The sequence below is a fragment of the Miniopterus schreibersii genome (assembly GCF_964146895.1).
Source record: "Miniopterus schreibersii genome assembly, chromosome: 21".
NCBI classification, from domain to species: Eukaryota; Metazoa; Chordata; class Mammalia; order Chiroptera; family Miniopteridae; genus Miniopterus; species Miniopterus schreibersii.
In genome coordinates, this window is record NC_138123.1 from 9,308,191 (window position 1) to 9,322,763 (window position 14,573).

At 37.4% G+C, this 14,573-nt stretch overlaps 1 protein-coding gene across 2 annotated transcripts in view; it reads left to right on the forward strand.

The window, feature by feature from the left end:
• Positions 1-13,424, forward strand: part of ADSS2 (adenylosuccinate synthase 2) — a 29,329-nt gene extending 15,905 nt beyond the window's left edge. For both annotated transcript variants that reach the window (XM_081124133.1, XM_081124134.1), the window contains 9 exons: positions 773-839; positions 1,088-1,195; positions 1,975-2,056; positions 4,095-4,221; positions 5,488-5,642; positions 6,570-6,694; positions 7,983-8,080; positions 10,686-10,835; positions 12,292-13,424. In XM_081124133.1, the coding sequence (XP_080980259.1) occupies positions 773-839; positions 1,088-1,195; positions 1,975-2,056; positions 4,095-4,221; positions 5,488-5,642; positions 6,570-6,694; positions 7,983-8,080; positions 10,686-10,835; positions 12,292-12,344 (965 nt within the window). In that variant the 3' untranslated portion in view covers positions 12,345-13,424. The remainder of the gene's footprint in view (positions 1-772; positions 840-1,087; positions 1,196-1,974; positions 2,057-4,094; positions 4,222-5,487; positions 5,643-6,569; positions 6,695-7,982; positions 8,081-10,685; positions 10,836-12,291) is intronic.
• Positions 13,425-14,573: the final 1,149 nt, after the last annotated feature.

The window sequence follows — 14,573 nt, forward strand, 5'->3', positions numbered from 1 at the left end:
ACTGTGTGATGAAAGCCGCTGCTTATCTTTAGAACTTTCCCATGGTCCCCTGGCATCTGCTCTGTGAAATTCAGTATCTTAATCTGAGCACCACAGATTGTTTTTCTGATGTTGAGTTGTATGAGTTCTTTATATATTTTGTTTCTTTTATTTGTTTTTTAAAAATTTTTATTCTTTATATATTTTAGATATTAATCCTTTATCAGATATATAATTTTTTTCCAGCAGTTGAAAGCCATTGAGTTTTTAAGGCAAAAGAATGGTGACACCATATTTGTGTCTTGGAAAGATGGCTTTGGCTACATTAAAAATTATGTATTAGAGGTGTCCAAGAGTGGAAATAGGCACACTCATTAGACGGCTACAGTTTTGGTGAAAGATGATGGAGGCTTGGGACTAGCAAGGGAGAGGGAGATGTCAAAATCACCCCTAGATTTCTGGCATCCAGAACTTAAAGAAGATATCTTAGTAAACTGAGCTTCATAGAATTGTTGGGTAGGGTGTTCCAAAATTACCCTCTTCATGACTCATTTTAAAAATAGTGTAGATTGCAATAAACAGGAATGAATGATCAGGCATATTTTTATATTAATATACCAGTTAGCATTATAACCTTTACTCCCACCATTATTGTCTTTTCTTAAAATGTATCTAATTTGTCATAATGAGGTTAGACTGAAGGGATTTACAACTTTGGTAATTTAAAATACAGTATGGTTTGCTTTCCTATATTATCTTTGTTTCAACAAAAACTGACTTTGTTTCCCTGCAGTATTTGATTTTCATCAAGCAGCTGATGGTATCCAGGAACAGCAGAGGCAGGAACAAGCAGGAAAGAAGTATGGTCTTTTTTTCTTTGTTTGTTTTTTGGTTTTGGTGCAGTTGAAGCATATCCAGACTCTTATGCTTAAATTCTAGGCCAGAGGTTGAAGAAAAATAAGTATTAAAATATCTAGTTTAGAGCTCAGAGAAAAATCAGTGGATTGTGAAAATAAGCTTACAGGAAATGGCAAAACAGAAAATAGTCTGACCACAAGAATTGCATCTTTCTTGTCTAACTTCAAGCTTGTTTTGATTTATTTTGAAGTTTGGGTACCACAAAAAAGGGCATCGGCCCAGTTTATTCCTCCAAAGCTGCTCGGAGTGGACTCAGGATGTGCGATCTTGTTTCTGATTTTGATGGCTTCTCTGAGAGGTAACTAGCTTGTGTCTCCAAACAGACAGAGCAAATGGAATTCTAGAATTTTTAAAACTCAGGTTGTAGACTAGTAAAATCAGTATTCTACTTGAATAGTGGTGGTTGGCATTTTTGCTTTGTTTAGAATGTTAAAGTTATTTTTATTACATTTTAATTGGTCCTTAATTTCAGATTAACTTTCTGAAAAGTAACATGATGCTATCATAGCAGCACCCCCAGAAAACAAAACCAAAATTATGTTTAAGGAAAGCAAATGGTGACTCAGTGATGGAGAGTTAGTTGGTTGCATTTAATAGCAGGTGACTCAAGGGTATCATGGATTTTATGCATTTTCAGTCAACGGTTTGCACTGTCAGTGCACCTCCAATGGGAATACTATAGACTGATTGCTAATGTCTGCCTCTGTCTTTTTTAAAAGCATCATGTAGATCATCCCTTTTGTTTTGTACACAGTATAATATAATTAATTCAGATACAAGTCTTATGGTTACAGATTTCAGTTATTTCCCCCTACACACAGAACCTTAATTGTATTGTTGATATTCCTAAACTGGAGTAAAACATATTTTGAGAGTGTCATTTATTCATATGACTACTCTCCTTTATTAGGTTTTATTTTTCAGGATGTAACTACATTTTGGGTTTAATTTGTTAGATCACTCAGCTACAGAAACCATTTGAATCAGTTGATATTATTTAGAATATTTTAAAGAGCTAATATCTTGATTTATCCATATTTCTCAGAGCAATGTCTTGATTTTTTTTGAATTTGTCAGGTTCAAAGTTTTGGCAAACCAGTACAAGTCTATATACCCCACTTTGGAAATAGACATTGAAGGTGAATTACAAAAGCTCAAGGTAATGCTTTCTGACCTTTCTAATGTCCTTTTAAAAACTTGTTTGCCCACTTGGCATCTAGAACTTTCATTCTTTCAGGCTTTGTGTTAGGAACTGAAAATATAAGAATGAAGACTCTATGCTGACTTAGAAGTTATACACAAAATAGTTTATGGTATAATGAGTGCCAGACAGATACATGTTAAGTATTATAGAAAAGAACTGGTAAAGCAGAGTGTTTGCCCTTTTTAAATCTAAAAGCATATAGGCCTAAAAGGACATGGTCTATCTGAGTAGCTTCGCCTCTCACGGCTTAAACAGAATACTGAGTGGGGAGCGGAGAACAGGAGTGAAGTACCTGAAAACAAAGTTAGACAAGTAGGGACCAGATCATAGGTCTTATATTGGTCTTACATGCCTACAGCCAAGGACTTAAACAGGAGTTTAGCTTTTATCCTGGAGATAGTGAAAAAACTATTGAATAATTTTGAGCAGAATAAAGACTAGATTTGTATTATGTAAAAAATCACTCGTAGCAGTGCGGACGTTAATCAGCAAAGGGATAAGCGAGACAGACGAGCCAGCCAGCTGGTTCAGGAGTGATACCCGGTTGGGCCAGTTTCTTAAGAGACAAGTAAGGTAACTGGCCAATGATGAGGCCCAAGGTGGCAACTACTGTGTGTCAGCGGTGCATGAATTAGTCAGTAGTCAAGTCTCCTATCGCTCCACCCTTCCATTGCTCTGCAATTTTTGGTGAATTTCAAGCTGCTTCCTGTGTATCTGATGGTTGCTCCTCTTCTATAAATAAGTATGAATATCAATTCCAGAACGGAACAGGAGTTTACCATCCTCGTATGTCATTCTAAAAATGGTTGCAGACCTTAGGCCTCTCCACTTACTAAATTCCTAAAAAAAAAAAAAAGACCTCCAAGGAACAATCTAAATTGGATTTCAGTGTATTGATTGTTGCTTAGGATAGATTGCCATTTTCTTTTCATTCTGTCATGCAACAGTTATTTTTAATTTATTATTAGCAACTTGGAAATATTTATGTACTAAAGTATGGATATGGCCTTTCAGTTCCATTTTATACATGTTCTGTGTGAATGTAAAGTAGGTGAATTAGGTAAGAAGATTCTTAATAGGTGATATATGTTGAACCAGGTCTTTAAAGAACAAGGGATGTGGTGATGGGTTGGTCATTTTAGGCATGAAAAAGACTAAAACAGGAGTAAGCATGAGATTGGAGACTAGAGCCAAGACAGGACCATACTTTCATCACTGGGTAGAACACACCTTGGTGAATTCATGAGCGGAACTTGGAATTTCCATGCTAGTCTGGCTAAATATTTAAACATAGTTGAAACTAGGTTTTATTGCAGTTGTACTAGAGGTACTGGGGCAACTCCTGTTTATACTACATTTTTAATTGAATTATAAAATTAAGCAGTATTATTAACTTAAATATGTTTTGAGAAAGTTTTATAATGCTCACTTGTAAAATAGTACTGGACATTGTCTACTATATGGCTGTATAGATTCTTTACTGTAATGGAATATAATGGAAGAATATTAGCAACTAATTATTGATATTTGCGTGCTTGGCCCTCACCACATTTTGAGAATCACATTTTAAGGTGCAAGTTTTAAAATTCATGGTTATATGGATTATAAATGCAGCTTTTAATACTTCACAAAATAGAAAATTGTAATGTAATGTACTCAGTTCTTTGAATTTTCCTGAAAGCTGGTTTATGAAGTACGAGTCCTTGGTCCTTTGAAAGCTGTCACCTTATTAGCTTTGAGGTTTATGTAGAACCTTTGAACTTCATTGTATCTCTGCCTTTCTTGAGCTAGTGTCTCATTTCTGGTTCTGGAGCATCAGCATGAGAAACCAGAGGTAGTCCCAGTGTGGCAGTAGGGTGGGCACCGCCACCTGCCCCTCTCTACTTGTCATTTGTCAGTTTCCACCATCATTAAGCCAGGGAATTTTTACTCATACTGGTTATGGTTAAATTTCTTAGTATGCATTAACATTGGTTTTCATCTTTGAATATAGGGTTATATGGAAAGGATTAAACCAATGGTGAAAGATGGAGTCTATTTCCTATATGAGGCCCTGCATGGACCACCAAAGAAAATCTTGGTAGAAGGTGCCAACGCAGCACTTCTAGATATTGATTTTGGTAAGTGAGCTATGACTTAGGGGGAGCTCAACTAGTACTTTAGTACCTAAGGGACTTAAGATATAGATAATTCATGTTAGCATTAAAGGGTTTTAAAACAAGGCTTTTAGCTTATATACATGTGCAGGAATGGTAGAAGTTGGTCATCTTGTACTAATCTTTTTTTTATTTTAAGGAATATTGTAGAAGACAATAATATATACATTAAGTTTCGTTGTTCATTAGAAAAGCCTATAAACTGTGATTTTTATTGTTTGGTTTGTGGTTCAATTCCAGCCTTCATTTCTTTAGAACTATAAGATGATTAGATGAATGCTATGGAAGAATCTTTGTCTTTAATTCAGGCTTTAAAAAAAATACTGGGGACTAATATATATTGTTATTAGACATGTATGTATATTCTAAAACCCATGGAAGTCTGTTTAGTTAACTCCCCGGGCGTGAACTTCTGAGTGGGTTTAGAGCATTTCCTCCATCTTCAAAAACTTAGCGCTTAACATCTTCACACTATTGCCCCATTAGTTTATCATCTAAACATGATCGCTCAGGATAAGTCTGATTGTTCTCAGCTCTTATTGATATTCCATTGGCTTTTGACTCCAAGTAAACCAGTTAAAGAAAGTGTATTTCTATGTAGTAGATAAGTCTTTTTGATATAAGGTGCCTTATCCAGTCTGGAAAGAAAGCAGAGTATCTAATTAGGATAGTGAATACTTTTACATATGAAGAGGCTCTTGGGTGAGGGTATACCACTCTTAGCTTACTTTTGCCATTTCTGGGATTGTTCCCGGAGTAGACATCACAAGGTAGGAAAATGTTAGAATACCACCACATTTACAGCATGCCGTAGCCACTGCAGGTTGCTGCGGTACCCTATTTGTATCAAGGGAGTAAAATAAATGTGTTTTAAACAGGAGAGTGTTCAGATACACAGATGATAAGTCTGTATAGTAGAATAACACCAGGGTTATGGCATTAAAGTATGTCGCGGTCCATTGGGTGAGTACCTGCCACACAGAGCTGAGGAACTGCTGCACTCACGGAACCACTCCCGTGTCAGCACTGCAGGTGTAGCGCCAACCACCTGCGCTTTTACCGCCTTCTGTACGGAAAGAATCAACAAAACATTGAGGCTTTGGGAGGGTGGTTACAGTTAGATTTAAGTCTGTCAAAGACCTAGAATATACTCAAGTGCAGAATCTTCATAGTAATTCTGTTATAAAATATATCTGTGTGTATATATTTAACATGTGTTTCTATTTTCAGGAACGTATCCTTTCGTAACCTCCTCAAACTGTACAGTGGGAGGTGTTTGTACCGGATTGGGGATGCCCCCTCAAAATGTCGGAGAAGTGTATGGAGTTGTGAAAGCTTACACAACTAGAGTTGGCATTGGGGCCTTTCCTACAGAACAAGACAATGTAAGCCTTTCTCAGTGCCTCTAACTCAAAAGTTTTAAAATAAAAACCTTTAATGAATTCTCTTCTGTGCATTTCACCACTTAATTTGCAAGACTGATCAGAGCAACATTAAAAAATATATGCACACCCTTATTGTTACTGGCAGCAGGTTGACAAGAGGAGGGATTAGAGGTCACTTGAAGGTCATTGTCATTGCAAGGCTAAAGGAAGGTGGGTTTATCAAGAGGGTTGAGATGGTAGAGGCAAAAGTTGTTAAAAGTGACAACTACCTTTCACCAAGAGCTTATTAGGAGACGGGAGAGGAAAGTGATCTCCGGACATTGTCTGATCCTAGCCAACACTGGCATGGTGGTGACCTGGGCTGTATACCTAGAAGCTCTTTGGATCCTCACAATAGCTCAGGGAGCTGGGTAGTGTCACTTTCCCCACTGTACACATGAGGAAACTGAGACACAGAAAACCGAAGCAACTAGGAATCAAATATGACAGCAAACTTTTTAAAAATACATAATTGTAATAAGGTCATTGTGATATGAACTAGTACTTAGTAGATGCAAGTTTGCCTTACGGTTTTCAGGAAATCATCAAACTATAGTTCTTTAGACAATCGGCTTAAGTTGTCTGTTTTAGTAAATACTAACAACTTAGTTTTAATATGCGGTATTTATATTTTTATATATTAACCTAAATTTTAGGAAGTGATCTATAGACATCATAAGGTAAAAAAAGAAGCCCAAAGTGGATCTATTCCAAATAATGCCTCCTTCACATGAAACCCATCATCTCTAGGGAATCCTGTCTTCAGCTTAGTTTCTGAAAGATATTTTCTCACGGAGACTCTGACTTGTTATATGATCTTAAGTATAATTCTACTAGATTGACAGCATTAGTATTCTAATTCTAAAGTTCTATTTTCTTGTTCCCTAGGAAATTGGAGAATTATTACAGACAAGGGGTGGAGAGTTTGGCGTAACTACTGGAAGGAAAAGAAGATGTGGCTGGTTGGACCTCGTTTTGCTTAAATATGCTCATATGATTAATGGGTTCACTGCGTGAGTATTCTTAGAAACATATTTCAGGAAATAATAGGACAATTCATGACCACAGGTTAAATTTTGTGAAATGAAGACTTGAGGTAATAGCAAAATAGAAAAATTTCTCTCTTTAACCTCTGAAATTTTAGTTCAGGGTAGAAGCGGACCAAGATGTATGATAAAGGACACAAGGAGAGGGAGCCCAGGTTTTCTTAGACATCCAAGGTTGGAAGGAAAGATACTCTTACATGGGCATGAGTACAGAGGGAAGTTAAGGTGGGTAGGTGAGTAGAGAGATAGGTAGATGGATAGATAGAGCAAGAGTAGAGTATATGTACAGAGGGGAGGCCATAAAACAGTGATTTAGTGCATGGGCTTGAGTGATGTCTGATTTCTGGATTTAAACCTCAGATCTATGCATTGTGCTGTGTGACTTTGGGCAAGTTAAGCTTTCTGTGCTTTTTAAAATAATTTTTTTTATCATCATCTAGATAATTGTATTGCCTACTTCATAGGGGTGTTTTGAAAATAGGTGAGAAATGTAGTAGAGCATAAAGCACACTGCCTGACTCTGAAAATGCCCAGTAAGTTATTAACAGGTACATAAATATTTAAACGAATGTAGCCATGCCTGTACTCATCAGGCTTAACTTCTAGTGAGTAACAGAATAAAGTATAAAAAAATGTGGGGACAAGAATCTCAAATCTAGTGTTGTATCTAATTTCCACAGTAGTTCCCCTCACGCTCTGTTTTCTAGTCATTTTACTGGGAGATTTTGGTGTGTCATGAAGGGTCCTTGATGTGCTTTCCTCTCTCTCCTTGACAATTTCTGTCCAGAAGGGTGGAGGTGACTGTAACCAGAGTGAAGAAATGAGGGTTGATGGCATATGTGTGACTATGCATATTTCTTGTGGTCACCCCTGTGGAACAGTGAGTTCTGCTGTGTCCTGCATCCCTAGGATGTGTCCTTTACTCCAGGCAGCCGTCCCACAAATACATGTGGGATCATAAGATCATAAGAAAGTTAAGCAAGAGGGTGTGGATCAATCAGTGAAAATCTATTATTATTATAAAAGTAACTAGTAGATTAGTTAAGTCTTTTTTTATTCTGAGAAAAATTCATCAATATATTGTCCTATTGTGTTTTATGTGTGGCACGTTTTAAAACAAAATCCTAACCAGTTTTCAGAATTGCTTTGGAACTTTGAGCTTTGTATGAATTTCCTTTACTCCCTCATCAAGTTAGATGTTAGAGCTTTTTAGAGTTTGCTGCTTTAAAAACGTTGTCTTTTCTTCCACAACTAGGTTGGCACTTACCAAATTGGATATTTTGGACATGTTTATGGAAATCAAAGTTGGAGTTGCTTACAAGTTAGATGGTGAAATTATACCTCATTTCCCAGGTATTTTTTTAAGGCTGTGTATAAAGAATATTATTAGGTGAATGTATTACAGCAGTTTCATAAAGCTCTTCTGAGTAATTTATGATCTATAGCTACATGGTTATTAGTCCCTTGTGAATAGTGCAGGTACGTTCACTTACTCCTGGCATTCGTTTCATAGCTGCCACACATTTGAGCGCTGGGCTGCAGCAAGCGAACTCAAAATAGGAATGAGGAAACATGGTATCTCTGAGCCCAGCTCTGCTGCTCCTGAATCCCATCCTTAGTCTATGCAGGCATTCCTCCCTCCCTAGGGAAATGTGGGGCAGGCGAAAGGAGACCTGTTTGCAGGGTAAGCGGGTCCTTAATACATTAGCTCACCCTGTTCTTCAAGCCACATAAATGACCTGTGTCTAAAGTGGATGGGTGTAGGGAGACTTCCTGCTTGGGGAAGTGTTTTTTTTCAGATATATTTTTAATTAAATGATTTCTTCAGTTATTCAGGAATTTCTGTAAATGTTTCCAACTTCCAGAAATAGGGGCTGTTAATTTGTTTAGCTGTCCTGTAAGACTGGGAATATGCCCAATGAAGGAATATTGACTAGCTTACTGAAGCTTGGTAGGCTGGTGGGTTTTGTGACTTGCTAATGGTGACCACTCAGTGGGAACTGAGGATAGCTTAAAGTTCTTAGAAACATGTAAATCATTGTCGTTAGTCTGACCTCTGGGCCATCTTCAGTTTGGTTTCTCTTGGCTCTTCCTTTGCTTGAGTCTGAATCACTGTTTCAGTGTCCGATGAGTTTGTTTGAATATTGGACATTGCGGGTAATATGTTGTAGAGACCCAGATTCTGTTACCTTCCTCTGAAGAATATTGGTTCTTGTTTTAGGGGACAATTAAATTACTGGCTGATCATCTTGAATTTATATAGCCTGGTTTTATGCTTTGTTAGTGTAGTTATGTGAAGAGCCCAAGGTGTTTCCCAGACCTTTCTAACCTGGCATGAACCAATCTCCAAATTCTGTCTCTTCCGGGGATCTTGGCAGAACATAGTTTTAGGCTCTATTAAGGGTGTCTGTAGTAGGTATATTCTAGAGTGTGTTTTTTACTGTCAATGAGCACTTTTCTGGTGTCTCAACTGGATGTCTGGAGAGTTAATAAGGTGTAAAGAGATCTCTCTGTTCTGGCAGTGCCGGGGCTCCAATGTACCCTGTCCCTTCCCTTCTGCCAGCACCTCTACAATCTTTGTCCCACTCAACTGTGTGACAATTGCTATCTCGTAATACTCTGATGGTTCTATTCTTTGCATGTACAGTTGAAATTTAGCCATGGGACTTTCCCACGGACTTCTGGAATGAGGGCAGGGGGTCCTTCTCTATATAGCTCCCTCCACTCCAGCTCATGAATGGCATTTATCTAGAGCCATCTGATCCATTGTTCCCTTGTACTTGTTTCTGAATGCTTCAGATATTGCCAGCACTGTACTTTGCACCAGCAGGGTGTCCCAAGTCCCCTCCCACGGAAGTTTTAACAATTGCACTACCACAACATGCGAGAGACTATGTATGCTCCACCTACCACCACTGATGGTCCTCACTGCCAGCCAGCTGGCCGTGATCCAGCTCCAAGATCCCAGTTTAGAGACTTCTTCCTCACACCACTCCTGGCACCGTCTTATGTTTCGTTCCTTGGGAAACGGACTCTGATACAGATTTGCGTGCAGGTGGTTTGCTCGTAGGTGCTCTGAGCAACATCTGGGAGGGAGTGAGAGAAGCAGGATTAGGCAGAAGGAGAAGTTGAACTGCAAAGTAGTTACATAAAAAGCCCTCAGCTGGTCCTATGGGGAACTCTGGTGCTAGAGTGACCCTTCAGAGTTGTCCCAAATTAAGGTAAATGGCCTCGTCCTTGACATCCTAATATAGACAAGCTGTTGGACATGGGCTGCTCCAGAGGCAGCTCCCTTCCGTGGAGGGCATTCCTGGTGATGTTCTGACCTGGGAGCTGTCAGCAGGCAATACTCCCACAGCTGAGGGAATGTGTGTTTCAGTCCTGAAGGGGGAAATCTGGATGTATGTAGTGCAACATTCATCACACTATCTCTAGTCAAAGGAACTGCTCTGATTTTAGTATATTTTCAGTTTCTGTTAGGGGACACAGGGAAAATGGTTAGGTGAGATTAATGTAGGGAAGTTCCATCTAAGCTTTTGTACACAGTCACAAAACAGTAGATTTCCCAGATGAGAACAGGTGTGCAGGCCTCCTTTCTGTGAGATTGCTGACATTATTTAGATCTGTGGTATAGAAATCTAAAAGGCTCTAAGAATCAAAAGTTTTTAGTTTGGCACCGAGACTCATTTGACAGCAAAACCTGACTTGAACTGATGTTGAAACTAATAGTCTAGTTGCTTAGGGTGAATAATCCTGTGTTGCTGTAGAAATATGTTTGATTATAAAATACGACCCCAGACGCACTGTGGTACTTTTCTAAACTCTGAAAACGTCTAATTCCAAAATGCATCTGGCTTCCAAGATTTTTGAGAGATTGTGAATCTGTGAGATATCAAAAAGTTGTTTGACAATAGGCAGTGTACACCATGAACTAACACACTTACTCTTTAACTTTCAGCAAACCAAGAGGTCTTAAATAAAGTTGAAGTTCAATATAAGACTCTTCCAGGATGGAACACAGATATATCAAATGCAAGGACGTTTAAAGAGCTACCTGTGAATGCACAAAATTATGTTCGATTTATTGAAGATGAGCTCCAAATTCCAGGTAAAGATAAACACTTTGTTTATCTATCTATAGATGAACAACTATCTTTTGACTTAACTACCTTTGAAATAGGATGAAAGATTATTATTTGGAGAGCACTTGTGATTTGCATAGGTGCCCAGGAAGATGTAATTTTATTCCTTAGAGTAAATATAATCACCTTTCTTTAATCCTTCATGTGCCGGCAGACAATAGATTACCTCTCACCGTTTCTGACCCTGCCTTAATTCTCTGTTAGTCTGTTTTTTACCCTCTGACGCTGATTCTCGCGTCTTTCTCCTTCTCAATAACAAATCCTTTTGTATCTTCATTACCACCAAAAATAGTTTGTGGTTTTTTTCATTTGGGATTAAATCACCCTTGAGAGTTGGGGGAGTTTCGTGAATAGACATTAGAAAATAATAGGTGCAGAAAATAGGAACTCTAGTTTGAAAAACGTAAGAGAAGAACAAAACTTTATTAAAAAACAAATGTGTGTGAATTCTTATGTGAAGTCTTTCTTTCAACACATTGCTTTTTCCCTTTTATTTGCACTGATGGAGATTTGAGAGACAGAAAGTGAAGTGGATGGGAGGCATCCTCCATATAATCTATCATTTTGATTTTGTACTGTGGTTCATCTCAAACGTGAATCTTGTTTTCCATATTGCTAGCTGGCCCTTCTAGCTTGATGTCAAATTCAGTAAACTCACTCCTCTTAGTTAACATTTTGGAAATATAAACAGTTAATTTAACAATGATGTCTGTAAAATATGGTAATATTTACCCATGAGGTGCAGATGGTTAGAGATGTCCTAGGCTGGTCGCTTCCAGGTATTTCTACTTTTTTAAAAAAATATATCTTTATTGATTTCAGAGAGAGGAAGGAAGAGAGAGAGAGAAACATCAATGATGAGTCATTGATCGGCTGCCTCCTGCACACCCCCTACTGGGGATCCAGCCCACAGCCCAGGCATGTGCCCTTACCGGGAATCAAACCGGGATCTCCTGGATCATAGGTCGATGCTCTACCGCTGAGCCATGCTGGCCATGCCAGATATTTCTACTTTTATGAGATTTAAAAGTTACAGTGACACTTCAGTATCGTCTTAGCATCACCCAGTCATCAAAGGTGCTTATCTTTTCTAGGTATTAGGAACTTAATCAAAGGTTCTTTAGGTCTCTACTGGTTTGGGCCAATATTTTTTAATCCTAATTATTGGAATTGAGGAATTGTAAATATTGTGCAATTAAAACAGGAATTGGTAAGGCAAACTACCCTGTGCTGAATCTCAGCTGCACATTCCAATGATTTAGAAATTGGCACAATCTAACAAAATTGAACAAAAGTAACAAAAAGCACATAGGACAAAGTTAAATGATGACAATGAGAAAAGTGGTGGGTCTGTTAATTCCAACGATACAACATTATAAATGAATTAACACAATTCTTATACTTCTTCTCTTTCCTTCCCAGTTAAATGGATTGGTGTAGGGAAATCCAGAGAGTCTATGATTCAGCTCTTCTAAGGGTTTCCAGTTAAGCAAGAAACACTCCTTGAGAGGGGGGAAAAGGACTTTCTTAACTATGTCATTTATGATCTACAAATTTCAAGAATAAAGACATTGATATGAGTTGTAAGCCCTACAGTTGTTTCCAGTCTTTGAGATGGATGGCTGGTGTGGAGGTAAGCCTCGGCATATTCCAGTGTTGGCCTCCTTGGCTGGCATAATTGCCGAAATCATCTGTTGCTCCTGCTGCTCATGGTGCCACGTTTTCTTTAATGTTTAGTAATAGTATAATCCATGTTGTTTGAAATCTAAAATAGAATGACTTTCAATGTAGTTTTTCTTTATTATTGTCCTTGTGTGTTCATAGGTTTTACCTCTATTAAATGGTAAGAACAATTAATGCAGTTTTGCACAAATATTTTTACATTCTGATCATTCAGTTCTGTCATTATAATCTTTGCTGTTAGAAAAAATGATAAGAGAGGAGTTCTGTAAACTTTTGTAATGCTATGAATTTTGTTTGTGAACTGTTTATTTTCTGCTGAGACCATTGCAAATTTGAGCTTTGGCGGGGGGAGGGTGATATATTCATGGGTCCTTTAATTTGTACAGAACACAAAACTTATTTCTCTCTATAAATTATTTAATACACTGAACATTTAATTAAATGTTCAAAGAGAAAAGGTGTTCCCTAAAACAATACTCTTAATGTTAAAAAATAGTCATTAAAAGATCTATTGTGATATTTGGTGAATATTTTTCTTTAATTTCAGATATTAACTCTGAGGTGTATAGCTTTCCTATTTTATCTTACCATTATTTCTAAATCTAGTGGATTGATTTTTCAACATTGTGCCTGCCAGTATGCCTACAAAATCATCTGTAAGTGTCCAAACGAACCCAAATTGTTGGTCATGCCTTTGTTTCTTTTTTCTTTGGGGGGAAAAAAAGGTGTTATTTTAACAATTAGGCTTTAACATATTGTGTTATAGATTATCCTTCAGTGAAATATTTTGAATGTTTAAATTAGGTGCCACTTAAATTTATTTTATTATACCATCAATAGCTGATTAAAAAGAACCAGATATTTCTAGTATACTTTGTGTATTGTGTTTTTTTTCTGCTAAGAGAAGTAATGGTAATACTGGGGTATACAAGAAGGAGCTATATCCCAGCAGTATTGGGGATAAGGTGTGGAGAGATCAAAAAAGGAATCTTTGAAAACATCTAAATACCCTTTATCTTCACTGTATATTTTTACTTATACTTAAAAATGTCAAAACAAGAGCAACCTTGTTGGATTCAATAAATAAAAAGAATAGTACAGATGATCTTACAAGCCCACTACTGATCAACAATCATCTTTACATAAAATAATTTATACTTAATATAGAATAATTTTTTCTTATTCTGATGGAAGTTGAATTGGCTTTTATTCTTCCCCTTCCATCTTCCTACTTGGCCTTCAGATTAGATGAGCTGCACAGAGATGAGAGCCATTAGACTAAGCCTGTTAAAGCCGACATTCTCGCCTGGCTTATTGAGTATTGCCTTATTGAAATGTTTTTAGCAGTGGTCCAGAAGCAGATACAAAGAACCCATTCTTTGAGTCAGAAGTGCTCTTATTTTTTACCAAAAAGTGTAATTCTCATATTGATGTTGATATTTCTTCCTTTTTGACCAGTTTGAATGACACTCCCATTTCTCTGTAAAAGTGAACTGTTTGCTGATTAAATTGGTTAAGAGAGAGGATCCATTTTTCAGATATCCTTCAGTCTTTAAAATAATAGATAACTATTAAAATATTAAATCTTTAGCCCAGCTGGGCGTGGCTCAGCAGTTGAACGTTGGCCTAGGATCCAGGCGATCAAAGTTCGATTCCCTGTCAGGGCACATGCCTGGTTGTGGGCTCCATCAATGACTCTCTCATCATTGATGTTTCTGTCTCTCACTCTCCCTCTCCTTTCCTCTCTCTGAAATCAATAAAGAAATATTTAAAAAAATAATAATAAAAATCTTTATCTACAGTAGTCCCTCCTTTATCCATAGGGGATGTATTGTAAGAGCCCTAGTGGGTGCCTGAAACCACGGCTACTACCAAACTATATATACTATGTTTTTTCCTACACATACATGTCTATGATAAAATTTAGTTTATATATTAGGCACAGTAAGAGATCAACAATAACTAGTAATGAAACAATTATAAAAACATACTGTGTGTAATAAAAGTTATGAGAACGTGGT